Below are 27,873 nucleotides of genomic sequence, written 5' to 3' on the forward strand. Positions count from 1 at the left end.
GAAATACACCCCAAAATGGTGGTCAAATGCTTCTGATCCTTATTCCGTCAGAACATAACTATGGCTACAGCCCCACTATCAGCATTTGGTCAGTCTTCGGTCAGTATTTTTTCCCAGGAGTAGGAGCCAAAACCAGGTGAGGAACAATCAGAGGAAAAGTATAATAGAAACAAGTCACCAATTCTGGTTTTGGCTCCCGCTCTGGAGAAGAAACACTGACTGAATACTGACCAAATACTGATAGTGGGGCCATGGTCTATGCCTGTGACTTTTTTGAATAAATATTTTCCATTTTATCAAATTTTTATGAAAAAAATAAAGCACAAGGTACAGATTCGTTAGAGCTGATTCGTCACAAAAATAATCTCCAAAATTCATAAAAAAAACTAATTTATGAATTCGTTAATAAAAGTTCTCAAGCTGGTTGTGTATTCGCCTGTACATGCCATCCTTCAGACTCTGGTGAATGTGCCGTAATTCGGTAATTCGCGTTACTTTGTGGAAAGTGCGACAACGGAAATGAAGACTGCCTCTTCCTGAGAGAGAGACACAATAGACCGGAGCGAGGAGAGCTGAGGCGACGAGGTGAGTGCGGGGCTCCAGCGGCCGAGGTGACCAGGGGGCACCCGGCATGGTGGGCTACACGGGGCTATGGAAGGTGGAACAAGACCGAGCCGCTGGTTATAGAGCCGGGCAGTGAGTGACGAGGGCGGAAGCGGCGCGGCCTAGTGACCGGGGCACTGGAGATGTGTTACAAAGGAAAGCATCCCGATGGCTCCATGTGTGTAACAGTGCGGCCTGTGTGTGTATATATGTTTGTTTATACACACACACACACACACACACACGAATGTGCAATCACCGGTCGTCTCCAGATGTTGCAAAACTACAACTTCCATCATGGAAATCTTAGATTGATGGGAGTTTTACTCCAGGAACCCCCTCGTTTGCGTCCCCTGGGCCCCAGGCTCACGCCTCCATCCGTTCCATAGCCTTTGGATGGAGCAGTAACGTGCATGGTAAGGCGCTGCTGTGATCAAACGTGGGGGATGCGGCTCTGCTGTCATCAGTATAAAGCGCTAGTACAGTAGAGTCACTGACTTTTTCTATTTTGTTCCCCCCTCTCCAGGATCAATGTTTGGATTAGAGAAGTAATCAGCAAACATGTCAAGTAAGTGGATTTGCATTAGGTATAAAGTGTACCTATTCTTTTATATATGATCTGTGTTGGTGGCTTTTTTAATTTTAAAGACTGCACAGAAGAGCTCAGCAAGTACAGGTTCATTAGAAAGTCTATGGGTCTGTACAGTGCTGTGCTCACACTCATGCAGGAGCTGGGCGTTTCTGCACAATCTTTAATGATCAGTTGAGTTATCAGGATCTGGCCTCTTAGGCTGTAAGTCTGCTGTCACTCTGTCACTGCAGACTTAGGAATCCTCACATCACATGCAAAATAATTGGAAGTGCTGTGTTTTTTTTTCCGCAATGATAATCCGCAGCGGAAATTTCCGCAGCATGTGCATAGCACATGCGAATTATCATTGGGGAACATTGCAGACCTTCTACCATGTGTTTTTAATGCGTTTCCGCAGCTGCAGAAACGCATCAAAAACACATCGTGGGCACACAGCCTTAGGCCAAACCAGGACTTTGGAGTCGGTAAGCCAAACCTCTGACTCCGAATCCTCAATTTTCATGACACAGACTCCGACTCCCTCATACATGGCTCGTGTTTAAGTGATAAATTTACTGTAGCACAGATTCAGCTCAGCTAAAAGTCTAGACCCTTAGGCTAAGTGCCCACGATGCAGAAATGCTGCATATTTTTTCCGCTTCTCCCTGTCAGGAAAAACTCATGCGGATTTTACATGCGTTTTTCCCGCCAGGTAGAAGCGCTTGTCAAGCATTTTTGCATGCATTTCTTTTCCAAGCGATTTTAGCATCACTTGGAAAAGTGCTTGACAACTTGTTCACACTATATAAATCCATGCAACCGGCATGGATTTCTATAGTGTGACCAAGTAATAGTTAAAAAAGAATAAGAATGGTAAAAAATAAAGATTATACTTGCCTTCTGATGGCTGCCGTTCTCCCTCTCCGAAGCGTCCGGTCTCCCCGGTGTCTCGCGGTTGTGTAAAAGGACCTGCCATGATGTCATTTAGTGATGTGACTGGTCACGCGACCCCCAACATGACTAAATGACGTCATGGAAGGTCTTTTCACACGACCGCGAGCTGCCCAACGCACCGGACGCATCGCTGAGGAGGCCGGGTGCCATCGGAAGGTAAGTATAATCTTTATTTTTTATTTTAAATTCTTTTTTTTTTTTTTTTTTTACAGGTACCATGGTACCTGGGTCTGGATGAGAGTCTCCTCTTCTCCAAACCTGGGTACCATCCGCACATTGAATCGCTTCATATCCGCGTGTGCACATGTAGTGATGCGGATATCAAGCGTTTCAATGCAAGTCAATGGCGGCAATTACGCTGCGTGTGCGCAAAATTAATGGACATTCTGCTTATTTTTCCACAATGATAATCCGTAGTGGAAATTTCCGCATCATGTCCACAGCACATGCGGATTATCATTGGGGACCATGGGGCACTTATTACCAAGTGTTTTTTAAGCATTTTCGCTGCGGAAATTCCGCCGCAAAAAAACGCTTGAAAAACGCATAGTGGGCACTCAGCCTTAGATCAGGAATAGGACAAACATTTATAGGACCTTTCATAATTTTTTCATAAGAATTTGGGAAAGTTATCCCCACAAACTGCATTGAACTACTGCACCCAATTTATTATATATTTTCGGAGTTGGTCCATTTTATACCGACTCCACCAAAATGGGCTCCGACTCCACAGCCCTGAGCCAAACAACCCCTTTGAAGATGTTATTGTCTGTATATGTGTTATACACTGCTCAAAAAAATAAAGGGAACACTTAAACAGAAAATAACTCCCAAGTAAATCAAACTTCTGTGAAATCAAACTGTCCACTTAGGAAGCAACACTGATTGACAATCAATTTCACATGCAGTTGTGCAAATGGAATAGACAATAGATGGAAATTATTGGCAATTATCAAGACACCCTCAATAAAGGAGTGGTTCTGCAGGTGGGGACCACAGACCACATCTCAGTACCAATGCTTTCTGGCTGATGTTTTGGTCACTTTTGAATGTTGGTGTGCTTTCACACTCGTGGTAGCATGAGACGGACTCTACAACCCACAGAAGATGCTCATCCAGGATGGCACATCAATGCGAGCTGTGGCAAGAAGGCTTGCTGTGTCTGTCAGCGTAGTGTCCAGAGGCTGGAGGCGCTACCAAGAGACGGGCCAGTACACCAGGAGACGTGGAGGGGGCCATAGGAGGCCAGCAACCCAGCAGCAGGACCGCTACCTCCGCCTTTGTGCAAGAGAACAGAAGGAGCACTGCTAGAGCCCTGCAAAATGACCTCCAGCTGGCCACAAATGTGCATGTGTCAGCACAAACGGTTAGAAACCGACTCCATGAGGGTGGTATGAGGGCCCGACGTCCACAGATGGTGGTTGTGGTCACAGCCCAACACCGTGCAGGACGCTTGGCATTTGCCACAGAACACCTGGATAGGCAAAGTCGCCACTGGCGCCCTGTGCTCTTCACAGATGAAAGCAGGTTCACACTGAGCACATGTGACAGAGTCTGGAGACGCCGTGGAGAGAGATCTGCTGCCTGCAACATTCTTCAGCATGACCGGTTTTGCAGTGGGTCGGTAATGGTGTGGGGTGGCATTTCTTTGGAGGGCCGCACAGCCCTCCATGTGCTCGCCAGAGGTAGCTTGACTGCCATAAGGTGCTGAGATCCAGACCTCATGTGGCTGGAGTGTCAGCAGTTCCTGCATGATGAAGGCATTGAAGCTATGGACTGGCTCGCCCTTTCCCCAGACCTGAATCCGATTGAGCACATCTGGGACATCATATCTCGCTCCATCCACCAACATCAGGTTGCACTACAGACTGTTGAGGTTTGGGAGGAGATCCCACAGGAGACCATCCGCAACCTCATCAGGAGCATGCCCAGGCTTTGTAGGGAGGTCATACAGGCACGTGGAGGCCACACACAATACTGAGCCTCATTTTTGACTTGTTTTAAGGACATTACATTAAAGTTGAATCAGCCTGTAGTGTGTTTTTCCACTTTAATTTTGGGGGTGACTCCAAATCCAGGCCTCCATTGGTTAATAAATTTGATTTCCATTGATGATTTTTGTGTGATTTTTTTTTTTTGTTGTCAGCACATTCAACTTTGTACAGAACAAAGTATGCAATGAGAATATTTCATTCATTCATTCATTCAGATCTAGGATGTGTTATTTGAGTGTTCCCTTTATTTTTTTGAGCAGTGTAGATTGGTGAGGGAAGCCAGGTCCTGATAACCCCACCGATCACTCAAGACTGTGCAAAAACTTCCAGCTCTTGCATGAGTGCGAACACAGCATTGTACAGACCTAATGAGTCTGTACATGCAGAGCTCTTCAGTGCAGTCTTTTGAACGATCGGTGGGGGTCTCTGTGACCCAGACTCTTATTGATCTACAACAGTTTTAAGGGCCATTAGGAAAGAAAATGTAAACCATAGATATACTATACTAAGACATAGCTATGTAAAGCATAGATATACTATATATATTTTCAAAATAGTGAGTTATTACCTATCTAGAGGCTAGGGGGTAACTTGCTGATTGCTTGGGGCCTGACCTCTGGAACCATGGCAGTGCAGTTAGTAAGCCTAACTACCGACTTCTCGATTTCCCTTCCGACTCCACAGCCCTGCCTCACTACTGAGCATGTACATAAAGTGCATCACAGGTTCATCTCAACTAAAAGCCAAGATCCTTAGATCAGGAATAGAACAGACATTTAGGACATTTCATAACTTTCCCAAATTCTTATGAAAACATTAACAACACATCCTGCATTGTACTAATGTACCCAATTTATTATATATTTTTGTAGTCGGTCCTTTTTATAGCGACTCCACGAATCTGACTCAACAGCCCTGTCTGGGACCCCCTTTGATCTTGAGATTGAGTCTATGCAGAGTCCTGTCTTGAATGGTGCAGAGGTGTACATGCTCAACATCTGCTCCATTCATTGTGTATGGGACTGCTGGAGAAAGCAGTGCTCAGCTATTTCTGGCAGTCCAATGGACAATAAATGGGGTAGAGGTACAGCTTGTGCACCTTTGCTCCATTCAAGATAGGATTCTGAAGAACCCATCCTGGGCTCCAGAGCCCCGTTCTCAGGATCAATGTGGTTAGAGACCAGTAAGTTATCTTAGTGGGGTCCCAACCTAGCACACAAGTGAAACCTAATATATCCCAGTCCATCTTATATTTAGTTAGCTATTATGGCTTACCTTTTACATCTGTAGAACGTTACAGCAGTACCTTTCTTATAGCCCATGAATGGACTGTGACAGGAGCCTTTTCTTACTGACATTTTAAGTAGCTAAATATTATGCACTTATTTTTACTTGTTTCCAATTTAACATCATTCTTTTTTCAACAGAGCGGCCATCGTATGCCCCGCCGCCTGCCCCGGCACCCACAACAGTAAGTGAAGCTGATTATTATTACCAGTACTTCACACATTGCACGTCAGGGCTTTACCATAGAGCAGTGGCAGGTCATCACATCTCCAGCCTAAAGTAAACCTGGGGCCGCCTCTATCTTGCACCTGATGTGCTCACACCTCCTACAACACTCTCCTGAGAAGCCACTGTGAGCAAAGTTGTAAATTTGTCAACTCAGAAAACCCAGAAAATGGATGTGCACTAATTTGAATCAAATTTCGATGTGATTTAAATTAGGTTTTTTTTTTCTGTTTGATGGGCAAACCCATTCCCTTGACTGCTCAGCTTTGTATATTACGCAAACCCCCCTCCCCGTCTGCTTTATTCATATATTTACATGTTGTTCTGTCTGTCCAGTACGTGCAGTCATCGTGTATATCTATGGTACCCGTATGCTTGCTGTTGCTTTGCTGTGTGATATACTGCATTTCCCACGGTTAGATTTCTGACTTGTCTTTCAGTATCTAACCTTTCCCACTATTGAGAGAGTGATTACAATTTCTCATCTCATGTGCAGCCATTGGAAGAATTGGTAGCCCTGGACATGGCTCAAACGCCCCCAACCCTGTTCTTGTTTGATTTAACAGTTTTTAAATAGTCTGGCAATCGGGTGATTGTCACATGTCTGTCGATTAAAAGCTGCAGTGGAAATGTAATATTACACTGCTGCTAATCATTTAAAGGGAACTTGTCATGTAAAATAACGCGCTGTAGATATGGTGGTAATCTGCAGGTTAATAGTGTTCTGACACTGTGCGGCCTCCACACCTTTCTCCCCGCTGTTGGGAATAAATGAAATATATTCCCCCTGACAGCATTCAGCTCCCAGTCGTAGGGGTGGCGACAACACGGTTTCAGTCACCGCTCTGTGTATAGAGAGCGTCGGCTGTAACCGTGCCCCGACACTGACAGCAGGCTTCGCATTAGAGCCTGCTGTCAGCAGGGCTGTGGAGTCTGTAAGCCAAAACTTTACCTTTGACTCTGACTCCTCAATTTCCATGACTCCGACCCCCTAATACATGGGTCATGTTTAAGTGATAAATTTACTGTAGCACAGATTCATCTCAGCTAAAAGTCTAGACCCTTATATCAGGAATAGGACAGACATTTATAGGACATTTCATAACTTTCCCAAATTCTTATGAAAAAATGTTCTCTACAAACTGCATTGAACTACTGTACCCAATTTATTATTTATTTTAGGAGTCGGTCCATTTTATACTGACTCCACCAAGATGGACTCCTACTCCACAACCCTGCTGTAAATAGCCACCAGTGTAATACATTAGAGGGACAGGCCTGCCAGAGCTGCTCTTTGCTGTCCGCCCTCCACTATGGCGGGGGAACACTTCCTCTGTGATGTACATTTGCCCATATAGGGAATATGCCAAGGGCTCATAAAAATAAAACTCTGATTCCTATTTGTCCATAGTCCTCTAAAAGCTAGTATTTTTTATTAATTTTTGCCCAAATGCGGAGCTGTAAAAATGTAGACCTTTTTATAATAGATAATTAACAGATTTGAGATCTTTAGTCCTTTTTGGTCTCATTGTACACGTGAGGATAACTGCCTGCATCCAGTCTGATTTATTCCAGTGTGTCCACACAGACTATTGTCACTCTCCACCTATGGGAAACTGCATAGTTATCTCTATGCCCAATCATAAAAAGCTTGTAGCTTTTGTAAACCATAGAAGCAAAAGTTATTGTTCCTGCACCCACAGGGATCTCGATTTATGGCAAATCCTCTGGAGTTTACAGCAAAATCCAGAATTAATTTGCAAATTTAATCTAGCACAGACAATTCTTGAGAAATCAGCTGAAGCATCAAATATAGGACAATGGAACAGCAGGAAGGAAGGCCATGTAATGGTGGCCACACACATTAAATACAAGTGAGTTGGTTGAGCAACGATTGAACCTTCAATCAGTGAAATTGGGCATACATGTTTACTGACACGGAGTGGATGATGAAAGAGCTTTCTGGCAATCTTCTTTCACTCAAAATCTTTTGTTGACCATTTTATGAAAACTTGAAATCCAGCCAACTTGTTTGAAGATGGTGGTCTGTCTGCTAAAATGACCAGTGTTACATTCTACCCTACAAACATTCGTTACTGTTGAAATCCTCAGTTTTTTAATTTAATAAAGGTGAGGAACTGAGCAGTGCCCGTGACTTCACATCTACTGATACCTGTAGGCTTATCTTCATCGGTACCACTCAATGTGGAAATGAGAGGTACCGGATAACCATTTTAGCCCTTAGACTTTACCCTACAATGGAAGGAAAGGGCAGATTAACTCTCTACACTGGCTTTCTGGGGAAGCAGTGATCGAGCATCTTGGTTAACATGCTGATCATTAGATCCCATGGAAGATAAATGGTAACAGAGATGTCTGACAGCCATTTACCCTCTCCTCCTAGCGCAAATAAGTGATTGGCCAGATTTACACTGACATCTCATTGGATGCCTGATGGGACATTAATGCTTAATAAAATAATGTAAGATATATTTCTTAAGACACTTAAAGGGAAGCTGTCATCTGATTCATGCTGCCTAAAGTACATGAATCAGAGCCTGGCTGCAAGTTTGCAGTCACGCATGGTTTTCTCTAAAACGCACCGACGTTTCAGAGAAAATATTGTTAGATCTGGCTGGGCAACATAGCCGGAGACCAAATTAGTCCGCTGCCCTCAGGCTGGCTCTTCCCAGCAATGCTGCTGGTGATTGACTGGTCTCTCCCTAAGTACATGTGCAGTAGAGACCGGTTAATCATCTGGAGCGGTGCTGGGAAGAGTCTAGTCTCTGACTCTGACCTGATTTTCTAAATGCTCTCCAACACTTTATAGAAAATGTATCAGAATAATATACCTGGCTTTTTGAGTGACTTGAATCCGATGATGGGTTTCCTTTAATAATTCAACAAACTGGATCTATTAATATTGGAGCGATGGGCTCCTGCTGGCCCACAAGCTTTTCTTGTGTTTCCTCCAATGATTGATATCTCACAGCTTCTTATACACTCCATAAGCAAAATCATTTTCATTTTGTGACTTTTTTTTCAGTTTCTATAATTTTTTTATTTTCTTTCCTTTGTTTGAACTCATTTCTCATTCGTGTTTTTGTCTCATTTGTTTCCATCAGCAAATGCCCAGCACACCAGGGTTTGTGGGATACAATCCATACAGTCATCTTGCCTACAACAACTACAGGCTGGGAGGGAACCCAGGCAGCAACAGCAGGGTAACGGTAGGAGATTGTAATTATGTGTGACCCGAGGCCTTGCAGCACAGTCGGAAGATGGGTTTGTGTTTCTGGAGGAGTCCGACCTCTCCCCTTAAGTGGGTTAACCACGCAGTGTTGTAATGTTACTGACTGGTTAACCAGTGTGGGCTGAGAGGCATTGTTAACTGAGTAAGTGGGCTGCTGACCCAAAAAACCCACAGATTGTGTTACTAATCCTCTGCGGTAAGGCTTGTGCTTATAGAGTGACCCTATTTGCAGCCACATTTTGTAACATGGGATGTATGTCATCAAATCCACAGATGTGAAGAGGTTGTGTTTTAGAGACGAATCATAACAAGGCTTATGTAGAGGTCTAACTCTCTTGTAATTTTTTATTTAATCCACCATACTGTTCCAGAATAATATCTTTTTATTTAGTGCTAATACCAAGGTGGCGTGGCTCGCAGGATTCTCTGCATTATTACACAGCAGTACAGGAAATGTGCAGGGGGTACGTGCAGAGCGTCATGGCGTCCTTTGATATTGCACTTGTGGGGTACACAGAAGATGCAGTGCTACAGGGATAAATGTAATTGGATATATAACATCATGTAGTTATAATTTGTACTTCATTGTTTTTATATCTTTTTTTGGGTGGCATCATCATTTATGTTCTATACAGAGGCTGTATCGCTATGAAAATTATTGCAATTTGATGTGCGTTGGTGTCATCATGTATTTCAATTGTGAGCATTGTCATCAGTATTTTGAGTACTTATATTTTTTTACATAATGTGACTACACTCTGTCCTATCGCTTTTTTTCCAATGAGTGTTTTAATCTTTTTGGCATTTGTTTGTGCATAGTTCTTTGTACTAAATGTCAAACTTTTTTTCATGTAATTATGGTCAGTGATAGTTCATCTGGCTAAAGGGTAATTTGTAGGATATTACTGTTCATTATTATCCTGTGAGCAACGACCCCTTTAATAAAGATCATAAAAGTCAACACTAAATAAAAAGGCCCATATTGTATATCTCTGGAGCCGTATGGAGGAATTTAAGAAAGGAAAAATGCAATACAGTGGGAATAAAATAAAAGCGAAAATTAGCTACTTTGAACCTAGTGATAAGGCTTCTATGAAGTGCAAAAAACTTAGTTCTTTTGTGCTTTATAATGTTTTTTTTTTTTTTTCTAAAGCATTTAGCTCTTGGCAGAAATTGCATACCTTGATCTTTCATCTGGTAGCAATCAGTGTCATTTTTTTTGCTTCTTCCCAGTGAGTGGACAGTCGTGATCAAGCATAGCCCGACCGGCAGCAATCAGCAGAACTGTCTCCACCCCCCCGTTTTTTTTTTGTTTTTTTTAAATGTATATCTGGATGGTCTTAGTGTGACCCTTTTATTGCATCTGACAGATATTTTTGCTGTCGTTGCATAGTCTACCAAAGCCAATCTCGTGTATGATGGTGAGCATTGCTGGGATCTTCTAACTTACCAGAGCTGCAGACTAGAGGCCTCCATGGTCTATACAGGAACCCTCTGTTATGATAAAACTCTGACATTGACTTTCCTTCTATTTTTTTTCTTGCTGGCTAGTGTCCAAATCTTGTACAGTATTCCTGATTGATAAGACTTTATTCTTTATTAAAATAAGATGATCCCATTACAACCTCTTCTCCTGTGTTGTCCAGTGTCACAGATACAGTAGTGGTTAGTGGAAGAGACTATATGGCACCCATCAGTGTAAATTCGTGACTTAGCTGTTTGTGGCACACATGTTCTTGTGAGTGACCAGCTATGAGCTGTACAAAGACTTAAGCTTGATTTAACATGATCTTCTCTTCCAGGCTTCATCTGGGATCACTATCCCAAAGCCCCCAAAGCCTCCAGATAAGCCGCTGATGCCGTACATGAGATACAGCAGGAAGGTGAGTGATGGATCTGCAGTCTTGGAGGCACAGCTATTTGTCTCCATTATCTTCTCCGAAAGCCCGATTTTGTTCCTATAGAATAAATCCAGAGTACATGCTGCACCAAGAAAATCCTGCAGACATTTAAATAATAAAAGAAAAATCCTCTCCGCCACCCTTAATGTCTCTGAATAGGTCTGGGACCAAGTGAAGGCATCCAACCCTGACCTTAAGTTGTGGGAGATTGGCAAGATCATTGGTGGTATGTGGCGTGACCTCACCGATGAGGAGAAGCAAGAGTACTTGAACGAATATGAAGCTGAAAAGGTACGAGGAATTAGTGTTCAGAAAATTGAAAAATATCCCTCAAAAAAATCTCATTAGAACTAATGAAGGCTACACCTGCTGTTTCTTCTGAGGTGTGAGGGTTGACTCTGCTATTCACTGGGTCCCAGGCTGCATAATATTCGGTGGGATGAACTGCTTTTAGAATAAGTCCCAGATGCCAGTGTTGTTTAGCGTTGCCCCCTGATATCTTCATTATCTGTGATGCCAGTATTATTGCCCCCTGTGGCTGGCTTTCATAAAACATCTTGATTTTTGCTGTGCATACATTGGTGTGAAAAAGTGTTTGCCCCCTTCCTGATTTCCTATTCTTTTTTTTTTTTTCTTTGTCACACTTAAATGTTTCAGATCACAAGACAAATGTAAATATAAGACAAAGATAACACAAGTAAACACAAAATGCTGTTTTTAAGTGAATGTCTTTATTATTAAGGGGGGTGACGACAAAAATCTACAGGGCCCTGTGTGAAAGTGATTGCCCCCTAAACCTAATAACTGGTTGGGCCACCCTTGGCAGCAACAACTGCAATCAAGCGTTTGCGATAACTGGCAATGAGTTTTTTACAACGCTCTGGAGGAATTTTGGCCCACTCATCTTTGCAAAATTGTTGTAATTCAGCCACATTGGAGGGTTTCCAAGCATGAACTTCTTTTTTAAAGGGAATCTGTCACCACTTTGGCGTTATCAGACCTCTACTATGGCCATACAGGGTATAGAAAAGTAAATCTATACATGCCTGTATGGCCCACAGTAGAGGTTTGATTGCTGAGAAAAGCACTTTAATCAGTTCTATCAAATCCCTGCCTATCTGCGTAATTATCATATCCCCCACCCCCCGTCCCCTGCACATCACAGGGCCCTGTGACATGCACTGTGCTCACTGACTTCCCAGGCATGCGCAAAACGCCGCTCACATAGAGCGCGCTTTGCTTCATCCGGGCCCTGTCTGCCTGTGCACTGCACCGCAGGGTTCTATTGCGCAGGCGCTGGGAAGTGACAGTGACTCCCCGGCGCCTACGCAATAGGCAGGTCCTATTTATGTGATTTCTTGATTACTGCCACACCTGCTCTCAATCAGGCCTGTGTGTGATTAGGGGAATTGAACTCCGCTTCCCAAAGATGTGATAAACCGTTAATTTATGTTTTAAGGAGGGGGGGGGGTATCACTTTTTCACACAGGGCCCTGTAGGTTTGGATTTCTTCTTACCTTAATAATAAAGACCTTCATTTAAAAACTGCATTTTGTCTTTACTTGTGTTAACTTTGTCTAATATTTTAAATTTGTTTTGTGATCTGAAACATTTAAGTGTTACAAACATGTAAAAGTATAAGAAATCAGGAAGGGGGCAAATATTTTCACACTGCTGATAGCACAGGCGATTAGAAGATTGCAGCTTCAAGTCTCCTAAGGGGACTATTAGATACAGAAAGAAAAAAACGTTTTAAAAAAATAAAAAAAAAACACAAGTTAAAATCACCCCTCTTTTTGATCCATTAAAAATAAAAACCATTCAAAAAATACACATATTTGGTATCGCCACATTCAGAAATGTCCGATCTATAAAAATACAAAGTAAATTAATCAGATTGGTAAACTGCAAAAAAAAATATCAAAATGCCAGAACGTTTTTTGTATTTTTTTTTTTGCCACAACATTGCAATAAGAGGTGACCAAAACAGTGTATCTACCCCAAAATGGTATCAATAAAAATGTCAGCTCAGGGCGCAAAAAATAAGCCCTCAACCAGCACCAGATCATGAAAAATGAGAATGTTGCAGGTCTCTGAAAATGGCGAGTAAAAGTGTAAACTTATTTTAGATTAATTTCAGATTTTTTTCTTCTTCCACCACTTTAAATAAACAAAACAAACTATACATGTTTGGTATCTGCGTACTCATAATGACCTGGGGAATCATACTGTCAGGTCAGTTTTACCATATATTGAACATGGTAAAAAAAAAAAAATAATCAGTTGTGTAATTGCATTTTTTTTTGCAATTGGAATTTTTTCCCACTTTCCAGTACAGTATATGGCAGAATGAATGGTGTCATTCAAAAGTACAACTCGTCCCATGAAAAACAAACCCTCATACAGCTATATGGCTGGAAAAATGAAAAAAAGCTATGGTTCTTGCAAGGAGATGGGGGGAAAAACGGAAAATCCCCCAGGGGTGAAGGGGTTACCCAGTAACTCCTTCCCGACATTAGATGTACTGGTACATCCAACATCGGTCCTCTTTGATGCAGAGTTAGGAGTTGGGCTTGCATCTTTCCTGGCAGATAATGGCTGTCCAGGGGTCGTGCTCTTTTGCACGTCCACTGCCTCTTTTCTCCTTATGACACAATAGTGAGATGCTGATTGATTGCCCTGGCAGCCGGGGTCAGATGAGGGTCCCTGTGGCAGCCATGACTGTGCTTTTGTGAATACCAGCCTATGGTGGCTTTCAATGACCATTGTAGCTTCAAATCCCCTAAGAGGACTAAAACAAAAAAGATTTTAAAATGCTAAAAATTTGAATCACCCCTCCCCTTTTTCCCCATTAATAATAAAGCGATAAAAAAATTATAAAATAAACGTGGTATCACTGCGTCCATAAAAGTCCTATCTATCAAAATGTAAAATTAATACATCAATATATGCGTAAAGAGAAAAATCAGAATGCAAAAATTACGGTCTCTTATGCCATGTGCACACATTGAGTATATGGTCCGTATTTGTAAGCCAAAACCAAATACGCTGGTTTACAGGTCAGCTACACCTTGAATTGAATATTGAATTTCGAAAACTCCTATTAATGAGCTGATTGATAAGAAATGTGAATAATCTAATTAGACTTTGGGTAATGTTTGGAGAAGCCCCTTTCATAAACCTGTCCACCCTGGGGTCACCACTGCTGCACATGTAAAGGATCTGTTCTTTAAATGAACATCACTGACTGCTATATAATAATCTCCTTTTTGATGGACATGATGAAGATAACAGAAGCTGAGACTCATGTAGAGATTGTGTCCTAGCATTACCCGGCTAACAGGACCATCTTAAACTCCTATCACCTCCATGGTGTGGACACTAGGCTGAAGAAATACTTCAGATCTATTCATAGGTTTGTCCTCTGTCAAGCAGCAGTCTGTTTGGAGGGACACTTGGGCTTTTTTTTGTCTCGCGTTGTCTGTCGTACAAACGTGGCGATTTGCTGCTGAATATGTGTGGTCAGTGCTGTTCCCATGTTCTCATGTGCGTTGTGCTGCTGGACAGATGTGTTGTCCATTTTGCTGTTTTGTGCTGACTTGTGATGTAGTCACCATGTACTGCAAAAGTGATGACTTCACATACTACAATAATGTGCAAATAATCTAGAGTTTGGTGTGATGTAAGGGTCATAGGTTTATTAAAGCGTCTGATGACCAGCTGTGGAGTCGGTAAGCCAAACCTCAGACTCAATTTCCCTGACTTCCGACTCCATGTCTCTGACTCCACAGCACTGCCTCACTACTGAGCATGTACATAAAGTGCAGCACAGATTCATTGTAACTAAAAGCCTAAATTCTTAGATCAGGAACAGAACAGACATTTATAGGACATTTCAGCACTTTATCAAACTCTTATGGAAAAATTTACAGCGCATTCTGCATTGACCTACTGAACCCAATTTATTATTAGGAGTCTGTCCATTTTATACCGACTCTGACTACAGCCCTGCTTTCAGACAATACACCCCAGGTCTCAAACCAGTTCCCCCCCCCCCTTTCAGATTTTCACTGCATATCCTAGTAATATGCCATTCATTGACATACCATGGACTATAAGAGGCTTGCTGAGATCTCTCCATATAGAAATGTATATGGTAGCCACTGAGTGTTTTTCTATTTGTGCAGCAATTTGTAAAGATAAAAGTCCTCAGCTTTGACAGAGCTTATGATACAGGTGAGAGTAGCATGTTTCTTGCCTAAGAGCCTGGTGTTTTGACCTATATTTAGTTTGGGGGATTACTGGGTATAGCAGTCATCTGAGACCCACCATCAATAAAGAGACTGTTGAGTTCTCCAGACTTGTTTCCCCAGCTTCTCCTAGTATTTGTCAGTGAAAAAGATTGATGAATGAGTAGTAGGTGCTGCTCAACTGTTATGAATCGTTGTGCTCAGAAGTAGGACTAATACTTCGGCACATAATAATATAAAATCTGGTTTAAGTGCATATTTTGAGTGCCGAATTATTTATTCTCATGTCCATGAAAAATACAGCACTAGGATGCAACTTTTGTGTCATCATGTTTGTTTGTTTGTTTTTTTTTGTTTTTTTTAAAGAACCCATTTACTTGAATTGGGCACATAGGATCCGCAAGTCAGACCAAGAGTGGACATGTCCACCCTTTTTTGTGGACACTTGAAAAGGCTAATACAGTAAGATGGGAATGTGTTCTATACGCAAAGAAATGGACAGAACACACGTGAAGCTCGGACGTTTGAAAAAGGCCTGAAGCGGCATGTTTTTGTACTGCAATAGAGAAGATGGTGTTCTCATTATTGGTGTCTGTAGATAATACTCCACAGAGAAGCCACACCAACACAATAAAAAGTGAAAACTACTACATGGCTCCTCTGGCACTGTTGAGTGCGGACCGGATCCGATGCGCGTTTCGCCTCTGGCTTTGACGAGGATGTGAAAGCCAGAGGCGAAACGTGCGTCGGATCTGGTCAGCACTCAGCAGTGAGCTATACCTATTACTATACATCTCCATTTCAGTTCTGTATATACCATTATGATCTGTGGCACTTATTTTTACCTGTGCAACCCATGACACGTCTGCAGGCAATCATAAACACTAAATTCATGACAGATACAGCTTTTGTGTTACTTATGGAGTAGAGTTGAGAGAGGGGGTCTATTCACTAAGCACTATATATATATATATTTTTTTTTTTTTCTCTTGTTATCTCCTTTCTGTAATACCCAAGATTTACTACAACTGATGTGCTAGATGGTTATGTATTTTTTCTAACAATAATTTGTCAGAAGTCAAGAAACGTACATGGTATTTTTGGGATGTTTTACTGACTATTATTTTTTGCCTGTATCCCCTAGTCTGACCTTTTCTGCTATATGATTCTTTTCCCTTTCGAGACATTTTATGTGATTTTTATCGATTCTTACAATAAATGCTACGTTTTATATTACCATAGTTCGTATTTCATATTTATAGGAGTATTATGTACAGATGTAGACTAGGACACAGTGTGAGGTGAAACATTCTTCGGAAAAGTAAGAATTGGATGAATACAAACGAGAAGCTCTAGATTAGCAGAGGAGGGGAATGCCAGTGTGCATGAACACCTGCTGTCAGGCGCACAGGGATGATATACAGGCTGCTGATGTTCTGATCCAGTCTCACTACCTACCTCCAGGGCACTAGATTTGCTTTAATGGTACAGTTTTCTGCACTTCTTTGAGCTGTGTTGGGTTAGATTGCAGTGCTGATGATCAGCCGCCTTAAAGGGGTAAAACTAAAATGCCAGCACAGTCCATAAAGCTTTCTATGTAATCCCATACAGCCTTTTAAAAACCTGAGTGAGATGAAACAATGGCTTGTGATTAGCAGGAATATCATGTCCGTGGCAGGCAAAAAAAATGGACTTCTAATGTTTTTACAATTTGTGCTTCAGTCTAGTCCTAGAACGATCCAATTAACTGTCCGTAGGATTGGGAAGCGCGGTACTGTACCACAGAGGTCATTCTCAGCGTTAATCTGTAGTGTACTTAATGGCTGTTTTGGTGCATGTGATTGTAATTGTGGTTTCTGCTGTGCTTTTTTTGCAGATTGAGTACAATGAATCCATGAAGACGTACCACAACTCTCCTGCTTATCTTGCATACATCAATGCCAAAAGCAGAGCTGAAGCAGCCCTGGAGGAAGAAAGCCGCCAGCGCCAGTCTCGCATTGATAAGGGCGAGCCGTACATGAGCATCCAGCCAGCCGAGGATCCGGACGGTAAGTGATACAACCCAGTGCATTTGACCCATGTTGCTGTTTTCTATTGGTGAGGCATATTCACATGTGGCAGACTGATCCATCTGTCTAAATGGGGTTTGTAAAGGTCAATGCACATGCTACAAAAACCTCATTCATATGTAGTAATTTAGAGTCTCAGAAATGTTCAGAACTGATCTGCCATGTTTGAAAATACCATTTAGTAGGCTTTTAAAATTGGAATTTAATGTAATTTTTCTTTAGAAAAAGAAAACAAAAATGGTTGGACTTGCTAAATGTTAATACGAGGAGTAGGAGGTCTGAATCGTCTGTTCACACTGCTAAATTTGAGAAATTCTAGAGTGACAGCTAGGGGGCGTATAGAGAAATGTCCTTAATATTATGGATGGTTTCCTAATGGGTAATCCGGCTCCCCCTAGTGCCTCAAAGGAATAAGGCAAGCAATGATATTTGTCATTGCTTCATACAACACTGTAATAATAATAATATTCTGTACCAGTAAACTCCTTCCGAGAGTCGTGTCTTTGTAAATATTCTCAGTTTAGCCACGTTGAACACTTCTCATTCTAATTCCCCTTCAGGATTTTGAGAAGCAGGTTAATAGATGTGTTTCTGTTAGTTGTTCGGCTGTGTGCACACACCGTAGATGCCGGGAACAGTGCTGCCATGCAGGTTTGATCATTTTGCTGCATATCTGCAAAATTATCAGTTTTTTTTTTTTTATTTTGTTAAAATTCACGATCAGAAAAAATGTCTTTTACTTCTGTCAACCAGTGATTAGTGTCTATAGCAGTGGCCAAGAAACCAGCCATACTCCTCTTAAATTGCAATCCGATAAAGCAATAACAGATTTTTTTGAAAATAAAGAAGAATCCCCAAATAATTTATGAAATGTACTCAGGATTTCAATTAAAACTTAACATTTAATACTTATATTAAAAATAAACACCATATAGGACACATACGGCATGTTGCTGTCATTTGCAAACTGAATCGGTGTACATGTGGGCGCAGTTTCTGAGCATTTTGGCACATGTGTGCATAGTATTAGAGCAACTAATACCTAAATAATGTTGACCTTAACCTGTTCACATTTTGTTTCTCTCTTTAAGACTATGATGACGGTTTTTCCATGAAGCATACAGCAGCGGCACGTTTCCAGAGGAATCATCGCTTAATTAGTGAAATCTTGAGCGAGAGCGTAGTGCCCGATGTGAGATCTGTTGTCACCACAGCCAGGATGCAGGTCCTTAAAAGACAAGTCCAGTCTCTTATGGTTCATCAGGTCAGTACTGGGGTAAAACTGAAGTGCTGGGACTTGTCTCTGCTTATTAGGATGATGGAGAGAGATCACAACCACCGCAGGGCTGTTTGCATAGTAATAAGTCCATGATTGAATCCTTCCCAGATTTATATCTTCCCATATTCTCTTTACATATGACAGCACAGTATGCCTACTTATTGCCCTCTATGATTTTATAGAATCCCTCAATGTATTCATAGACAACCATAGTGCTGCAGATTATTATATTGTTTATGGAGGAACACCGACTGATGTCAGTTTCCACATTAACACCTACTGTAAGTAACAACCTGACACTTTCGGATTTAGGCTGGATTCACACTCATTAAAGGGAAGGTGCTGCAATATTTATTTTTGTATTGATTATATAATCCATTATTTTTAATACAAAATTCATTATTTTATTTTTTTTTCAGCCACTGGGGGCTGCCATTTGCATTTGCTGGTGTGTAATGACACTTAGATTGCCACATGGTCAAACAATAGACATGTCACTCCAAAATTGAATATTTGTAGCACAATACCCACAGACTTAGTCATATGTACACAGGAGTATAGACACAAGTATAAAATATAATATTTTATTTAGATAAAAAAAATGTAAAAACCTAAACAAATCTAGAATAAGCAGAATGTTCCTTCAGTTAAAGAGGGACTCATGGAGTTACATGAGCCCTGCAGCTACAGGGCTCATGGACACTTCTCCTATCCAGCTGAAAGTACGCTTACAGTATACTTACAGCTTGGATAGGAGAAGTGTCCATGAGCCCTGTAGCTGCAGGGCTCATGTAACTCCATGAGTCCCTCTTTAACTGAAGAAACATTCTGCTTATTCTAGATTTGTTTAGGTTTTTACATTTTTTTGATCGAAATAAAATATTATATTTTATACTTGTGTCCATACTCCTGTGTACATATGACTAAGTCTGTGGGTATTGTGTTACAAATGTGTAATGTCACTTACCTCAAATATGGCAGCCCCAGCACATAGGAGTTTGCGATCGGTGTCTGACTGCATCTCCTGTATTGTGGCTGTGACTTGGGCATGCCCTTTGGACTGTCCAGGTCACAGCTGTGGGAGGAGATTGGCGCTATTTTTGTGAAGCCCGCAGAATATGCCACGGGCTACACTTTTCCCCTGTCATCTCTAAAGCCCCCTTTCTCACATAGCGAGATCGCTGCTGTGTCACAGTTTTGGTGACAAAACAGCGACCTCACCAGCGATGTCGCTATGTGTGACACTTTGCAGCGATCAGGCCCTTGCTGTGAGGTCGCTGATCGCTGCAGAATGTCCTGGACCATTTTTTGGTCGTTGCTCTCCCGCTGGTCAGCACACATCGCTGTGTGTGACCAGCGGGAGCAGCGATCACACTGGTAACCATGATAAACATCGGGTTACTAGGGGCACACGTGCCCCTAGTAACCCGTTGTTTATCATGGTTGCGAGTCTGCTAAAGTGAGCGGTAACCTCCCGCTCACTGTAGCAGAGTGGTAACCATGATAAACAACGGGTTACTAGGTGCGCATGTGCCCCTAGTAACCCGATGTTTATCATGGTTACCAGCCTGCTCCTGCTTCAGCAGGCTGGTAACCGGAGCAGGACATCGTGGAAAGATTCTTTCCACGATGTCGCTACTCCCCTGATCGTTGGTGAGCCTGCCTGTTTGACAGCTCACCAGCGACCACATAGCGACGCAGCAACGATCCCTGACAGGTCGTATCATTGTCGGGATCGTTGCAGCGTCGCTAGGTGTGACTGGGCCTTTAGTACTCTGCACAAGCCGAGTGATGACAGGAGCTGCCGGGTAGGGAGTGATGACAGCAGGTGCAGGGAGTGAAGGTCCTGGATGAGGTGATTATTGGCGGCGGGGAGCGGTGATTGCAACCTGATATCGGTAGTACAGAGCACAGCAGAGAAATAATCACACTGCTGTGCTCTGAACACAATGACTCAACTCTGCTATACCGCGTGGGGCGCTCTGTGGGGAGGGGGGGCATTATACCACGTGGGGAGCTCTGTGGGGAGGGGGGGCATTATACCGCGTGGGGAGCTCTGTGGGGAGGGGGGGCATTATACCGCGTGGCGCGCTCTGTGGGGGGGGGGGCGTTATACCGCGTGACGCTCTCTGTGGGGAGGGGGTCATTATACCGCGTGGCACGCTCTGTGGGGGGGGGCATTATACCGCGTGGCACGCTCTGTGGGGAGGGGGGCATTATACCGCGTGGAGCGCTCTGGGGAGGGGGGCATTATACCGCGTGGAGCGCTCTGGGGGGGGGGGGTGGGCATTATACCGCATGGAGCGCTCTGTTGCGGGGGGGGAAACATTACACTTTACACTACGGTTCCCATAGACTAAGACAGAGTGGGGTATCTCATTACATACTTTAGATACTATATATCTAATCCCATCCTGTGCGATACACTACACTTAGCCCTGTATCTAATCGCAGCACATGATACACTCCATGTATCTAACCCCAGCTTATGATACAGTGAGCAGCACTAACAGAATCAGTGCTGCCGGCCGTCCTCAGTGACACGAAGGCTATGTGCCCACGTAGCAGACTTGATGCAGAGCGTTTTTGCCTCTCTGGCAGAAAAAAAACACATGCAGATTTACATGCATTTTTTCTGCCAGAAAGAAGCGTTTTTTCAGCATTTTTGCATACATTTCTGCATGCGTTTTTTTCAAGCACTTTTCCAAGCGATTTTAGCATCACTTGAAAAAGTGCTTGACAAGTTGGTCACACAATATAAATCCATGCAACCGGCATGGATTTATATTGTGTGACCAACTTAGATGCTTAAAATGCTGCATCTATAGTTAAAAAAATAAATAAAAAGTTAAAAAAAAAAATAAAAAAAAAACCTGTATACTCACCTCTCCAGTCTCCTCCCGGCGGCGATCCTCTGCGTCCCGCGGTGTACTGGCAGGACCTGCGGTGACGTAATTTAGTCAGTCGCGTGACCATCAGCTATCACCTGACCACTGACATCAGCGGTCGCGTGACCATCAGCTGACTAAATGACGTCACCTCTGGTCCAGCAAGTACACCGCGGGGCGCTGAGGAGAGAGGATGCGGCCGGGAGGAGATCGGAGAGGTGAGTATACAGGTTTTTTTTATTTTTAACTTTATTTCTTTTTTTCACCGCGTGGTAGCCGGGATGAAGAGGAGTTGTAGTCTCCTCTTCATCCTGGGTACCACACGCACTGCGATTACGCTGCAAATTCACGGCCATTGAATTTAATTGAAACGCAGCAAACCTGCAGGTATATGTGGATTCAATGTTCCTCAATGGCCGCAAATTTGCAGCGTAATCGCGGTAGAAATGGTCATGCTGCGTTTTGCAACGCAATTTGAATTTGGCGCGCTAATTAGCGCATCATGTGCACAGCACATCCGAATTTACATTGCTTTGCATGGCAGACGGTTTTACAAGCTTTTTCACGGCCGCAAAAAACACTACAAAAACGCTACATGGGCATATAGCCTAAGGGTATGTGCACACGATGCAGAAATGCTCAGGATTTTTTCCTGATCATTTCTGCATCTCCCTGGCAGGAAAAAACGCATGTGGATTGTACATGTGGATTGTATATGCGGTTTCCTGCCAGGGACATGCGGATGTGAAGCGGTCTTCACTTTCATTTCCGCATGCGGGTTGTCAAGCGCTTCCCAAGCGATTTTAGCATCATTGGAAAGTGCTTGACAACTTCACACTATATAAATCCATGCAGCCGGCATGGATTTATATAGTGTGTGAATGTCAAAAAATAAATATATACTTTACCCTCTGATGGCCCCGGTGTCCTGCTTCGCTCGGTCCCGGCTACCGAAAGTGAAGACTGAAGGACCTGCCGACGTCAGCGTCACGTGACCCGTCACATGACTCTGACGTCAGCAAAGGTCCTTCTTCATTCAACCGCGAAGTGCGGGGAACCAAGCACGAGCGCTGCGCGGGCCGTCAGAAGGTGAGTATGTATATATTTTTTATTTTATTCTTTTTTTTTTTAATGGTACCTGGGTCTGGATGAGAGTCCTCTCCTCCACACCCGGGTACCATCCGCACATTAGACCGCATGAAAAGCGCATCAACATATACAGTGATGCGGTCTAATGCAAGTCAATGACGCCAAAAAAGCAGCGTTTCCGTAAAATTAATTGACATGCTGCGGATTTTTGAGTGCAGCGTTTACGCTGCGGAAAAATCCGCATCATGGGCACAGCACATGCGGATTTCAATTGGGGAACATTGCTGCCCTTCTACCATGCGTTTTTCATGCGTTTCCGCGGCGTTTTTGCAGTTGCGTAAACGCCGCGGAAACTCATGAAAAACGCATCGTGTGAACTCAGCCTAACACTGTAATTGTCAGTATCACTGGCAGTCACCAACAAAATGACTCCACACTGATCCTAAACTTCATCCTCTCTTATCCTATTGCAAACACCCAGAAGGGAAGGACAGGTGTGATGTCACACCCATGTGAGAGCAGCCCCGCCCACATTTACTAAAGTTGTAATATGAGTTGTACATAAGGCTTTCATGGCAAATTTCTGCAGCTGCTCCCCCTAGTGTTTAAAATTGGAAATGCCAAGCCTTTTTAAATTATTTTACTACATTAAGTGCAGTTCTCTGGGGTATTTCACCTGAGCGTTTTTATACACAAACCAATAGTCCATGTGTAAAAAAAATAAAAATGGAGGCACACTCTTGTCTGATCTGCTTTTCAGATCACTCGCTCATTAAATTCAAGGGGTTCTTTAAAAAAGTGCCATGAGGACATCATCTGTTTTCTCCAGATTTATTGTAATTAATAACATAGGAAACATGTATTTGGCCTTGTATAACTTCAGTGATTGATGGACAAAGACTGATGTCACATAGATTTAAAAAAACAGACTTACCCCCTTAGTGACCACCAATACATCTTTTTACTGACCTGTGGTCTAAGAGACTAGCTTCCCTCGACGGGTGACAATCCTGTAGCTGTCAGCTGTACACTATAGCTGACACCCTGCTTCATCAGTGTTGGCACCGACCATAGCCGTATAACCCCTTAGATGCTGTTGTCAAAAGTGACTACAGAATCTAAGTAGTTAACAGAGTGTGGGGGCTTTCTCTTTAGCTCCATTGGCACCCTGAGATCTTGACTGTGTGGTCCTGATGTTTGCCATGGCAGTTCATGGCCAAATAACAGCCTTAGAGTCTGCAGGCTATAGCGGCCTGTTCAGAAGTTATCAAAATTTAGGTAGTAAAAATATTTTTTTTCATTCCTGCCATGCCACTTTGTGTTAATTCCAGAAAAGTACCTGAAGGGTTAATGAACTGCCTGAAATCAATTTAAAAATATTCGTTTTGTAAATTCCCTTGAAAAATCAACAATTCCTGCTACATTTTTAAACCTTCTAAAATGCTAACAAAATAAAAGACCATTTTACAAATGGTGCTGATGTAAAGCAGACATGAGGGAAATGTTTATTTGTGTGGTATCACTACCTGGATTAAAGGGATAATAATTCAAAGTTTGAAAATTACAATTCTTTTTACATTTGTCAAATTTCTGATATTTTTATAAATACAAAACAAAACCTAAATTTACCATTATTATATAAAATGTGTCACGAAAAAACAGTCTCAAAACCATTGGGATATGTTGAAGCGTTCCAGAGTTATTACTGTATAAAGTGACACTGGTCAGATTTTAAAAAATTTGTTCCGACCACTAAGGGGTTACCGATGGCATACGGATTAAAAATTGACTAATTTCTACAATTACAACAACAGATAACATACAACAACAGATTTTTAGCTTTTTTTTGCTTTCTAAAACGCTGACCAGTGTATGGAGTTGGCTTCATGGTTGCTAGGCATTTTTCTGCAGCTACTGCATGAACTGCAGCTTTATTCTAGTGGTTGGGGATGGCCACAGCTGCATAGACATTAATGTTGCGCGCTGTAAGTTTTCATAGGGATAAAAAACTTAAAGCTGATTTTAGAAACACTCATCATTATAAGTTGCAGCTTCCTTTCTGGCTTAAAGTTGCATCCCTTTTTCTGAATGGAAGTTTGAATAAACATGCCGGGCACAAACTAACCTCACCCAATCTGCAGGTGTGGTGAATGGGTGTGTACTAGTGCCTGGTTTATCACTAATAGCATCACCGCGCCATACACATCAGTATTAAGACGTAACACATAGTCTAGGCTATGGACACCTTTTGGGGGTATTTTTTCAGCTTGGACGTTAGAGAGACAATTAGAAAAATAATGGTGAAGTTGCTCTTTGTTGTTTTTTTTTTTTGTTATTGTTGTTGTTTTTTTTACTCCTTCCAATCGATACTAATAAATACGACACTAGACTTTCAAGGAAAAAAAAACAAGCCCTCGTAGAGAGAAAAAACATAGTCTCTTATAATGCAGCAATGCTAAATTGACAGAAGAATAAAAAAAAGGTTGTGACTCTTGGAGAAAAACACAAAAAAACACTGCTGCAAAAATAGTGTGGGGTATTCCCTTGTGAAGGGTCAGGAAATGTCTTTGGGTCTGAAAGTTGTCTGGGGAGATTAGTGTTGTCCATTGTGTCCTGACTTGTCTGTGTTTTCACATCAGCGCAAATTGGAGGCTGAGCTGTTACAAATTGAAGATCGTCACCAGGAAAAGAAGAGAAAGTTCTTAGAAAGTACCGATTCCTTCAACAATGAGCTTAAACGGGTAATTTTCAGTATTCTACTTCTTGATGGATGTCTACACCATTCTCTATGCTCTTGTTAGGACTAGCACTGTCCCCCCGTCAGTCAGGCTGTTCCCTTATAGAAAGGGGTTGGAAACAGTCCCCTTGTACACTGTCCTGTGTTGTGTGACGTGTCCGGTGTGCAGGGAATGTTCTTTGCATGTAAGGGCATTCTAGTATGCGTCTATGGTCTTCACTCTTGTTTGCTATTTACAGCTATGCAGCCTGAAAGTGGAGGTTGACATGGATAAAATTGCAGCAGAAATCGCCCAGGCAGAAGAACAAGCTCGCAAGCGTCAGGAAGAACGAGAGAAAGAAGCGGCAGAACAAGCTGAACGCAATCAGACTGCTGCAGCAGCAGCAGCAGCCGCTGCCGCGGCAGCTGCAGCTGCAGCAGCTGAGGAGGAGCAAGAGGCTATGAAGACTGAAGAGAAGAATGAAGAGGAAGAGGTGGCGATGGAGACACGTATGTATGGTTCTTATCGGTGATTCACTTAGTATGCAGTCACAGGACTAATATTCTCCTTTAGGTTCCAAAAGTAAAACCCTTACCCAAACCACTGAATTTATTTTTATGGCATTTCCTACTTGAATGCCAGTTCTTTAATTTTGATATATCCCTTTAATATTGCCAGTTCTTAGCAGTGTGACGGCTCTGTTATATGCAGGGCTCATGTCGCCTCCTTGCTCCAGATACTGGAAGTTTAAGATGAAGGAAGGTGGTTACTATCTGCCTTCACATCTGCCCAGCTCCCTAGTAAATTGGGCAATTATTTTATTATGCAACAGCTTGGCTTGTGCCTCTGTTTCTTGTCACAGAAAATAGTTTACTTGCCATAAAAAGGACTAATGGGCTAATCTGGCAACCATTATGTTCCTATACAAGTAGTGTATATGTTCCAGTTTCTCTTCCAGAGGAGACCCCTTCTTTGCCACCAGCAGAGGAGACCAACGAGAGCCAGCAGAATGGTGAGGAGGGGACCTCTACTCCAGAAGACAAGGAAAGTGGGCAAGAAGCGATGGATAGCACCCTGGATGAGGGAACAAGTGATAGCAACACTGGGTCTGAGACCAACAGTGGAACGGTGGAGGAAACCATTACGGATCAAGCAGCGGAGGAAGCGGATCGGAAGGATTGATCTCAGTGTGATGAGGGTCGCCTGTGTTATGTTGTCACCTATAGGTCGATGAAGGAAAACCTCTCAAATCATTCCTAAATTATAATCCCACCATAATGTTGCTTCTTGACTGCTATCTCTGTGGAGCTCTTGTCAGCACTGCCATGTCTATGGTTGGCCAACTGCACCATAGAAATGGCGTCATATAGCATTTTAGCTGTCTGTAACCTGACGATGGAATTAAATTGTGTCCTGATGGGTGTAGACCCGTCTTCATGCTGAGTCAGTAGTGCAGCAATGTTCAAGTTCTGCGTGGTTTTAATTCTTTACCCTGAATTCAATTTTAATGTGCCCCCTCCCCCACCCTTCCATGCTGCATCTTTGTAGCTAATGTGGCCTAAACACAATTCTCGGCACAGTTGTGTATGAAAATCTGGTGTTTCAACTGATCTTTTTTATTACTTTTTTCTTTTTTTTTTATCAAATACAAACAAAATAAAGAAGAATGAAACATTTTATGTTCATGGTTCTCTTTGTACTGCTCTTTTCCAGATGCTAGGACTATTTGGCGAACTAAAATCACATGTGACTTTGATAAGTCCCTGCATTTTGGCAATTTCTGTAATGATTTCGTAAGACAGTGCTACCCTAGAGTAAATAGCTGTACTCCTTAGCAATGTGCTCTGCTTACTGTGACTCTCCAGATATTGTGAAACTACAGTCACCAGTATGCAGCCATCAGGCCCCATGCCTGGAGTTGTAGTATTACAACCCATGTAGAGCCGCAACTTGCAGGCTACTGTCTTAGATCCTGTTCAGGTGCTAGGGATGATTAGGATTCCATATCCGTGATCCAGTATTAGATATTGCAGCTGTAGACAAGGACCACACATTCAAAACTCATACAATTATCTATTACGGTAAAAATATACAAAACTGGCTGAGGTTCTTAGTTTAACATTCTGATCAGACTTTATGAAGCCAACTGTCACGTCATAGTTGGTGCCTGACCTTTCAAGGTGCACTGCCAACCACTTATGCAGCAATGATGCACCACCAGGATGAGTGACCTTGTGCCAACAGCACCCATGCTGCAAGGCTGAGCCACCATGACTCCAGGCCGCACCACCCCACAGGCACCGCAACAATGGCTGCCTGTAAACTCAGAACAAAAATAAGCAGAGCCCCTCTTGTAGTCTACTAATTACAGCTCCTGGGCCAAATGGGAGAAGTGCTGGTCCAAGCAAAAACAAAAGAGAAGACAGACCATGTAACACACATAGCTGTAGAAAAAGACAAGGGCACTGATTCATCATTGCCTTTGCGTCTGTTTTTTGTCTAGTATGTTTTGTGCCTTTGGTTTTTTTTGCACCAATTCATTATTCCATTTGCGCCTTATTTTATATGTGCCCGCCTTCTTTGTGAGCGGAGTTTAGAGATTCTTGATGTTTTTGCCCAATTCATCAATTGCAACTTCTTAAAAGGTCACACAATTTGATGCAACTTCACTCCAGTCCCTCCCTTGTGTATTTTCGATTAGTCCTAAGCTATGGCTCAATTTTTGCGATTTTTGGTGCCAAAGATCGCAAAAGCAGTTAAAGGAAAAAAAGCCAGTTTTTGGCTGCATCAAAG

The 27,873-nt window shown here is 42.5% G+C and overlaps 1 protein-coding gene across 5 annotated transcripts; it reads left to right on the forward strand.

Moving 5' to 3' along the window:
• Nucleotides 1-476: 476 nt before the first annotated feature.
• Nucleotides 477-26,759, forward strand: SMARCE1 (SWI/SNF related BAF chromatin remodeling complex subunit E1). Of its 5 annotated transcripts, none has more exons than XM_073683336.1 (11): nt 477-585; nt 1,130-1,171; nt 5,550-5,593; nt 8,760-8,864; nt 10,690-10,770; nt 10,948-11,079; nt 16,915-17,086; nt 18,199-18,371; nt 25,003-25,104; nt 25,340-25,589; nt 26,027-26,759. In XM_073683336.1, exons 2-11 carry the CDS (start codon nt 1,165-1,167, stop codon nt 26,260-26,262), a joined length of 1,302 nt encoding a protein of 433 aa, XP_073539437.1. In that variant the 5' UTR covers nt 477-585; nt 1,130-1,164; the 3' UTR covers nt 26,263-26,759. The 5 variants fall into 5 exon arrangements, with proteins under 5 accessions (XP_073539437.1, XP_073539439.1, XP_073539438.1 ...); XM_073683338.1 differs by having other exon boundaries at nt 26,039-26,759; XM_073683337.1 differs by having other exon boundaries at nt 8,760-8,858.
• The last annotated feature ends 1,114 nt before the right edge of the window (nt 26,760-27,873 follow it).

The sequence above is a fragment of the Phyllobates terribilis genome, unplaced genomic scaffold (assembly GCF_046119375.1).
Source record: "Phyllobates terribilis strain yellow unplaced genomic scaffold, ASM4611937v1 Scaffold_5__5_contigs__length_657084704, whole genome shotgun sequence".
In the NCBI taxonomy this organism is placed as follows: Eukaryota; Metazoa; Chordata; class Amphibia; order Anura; family Dendrobatidae; genus Phyllobates; species Phyllobates terribilis.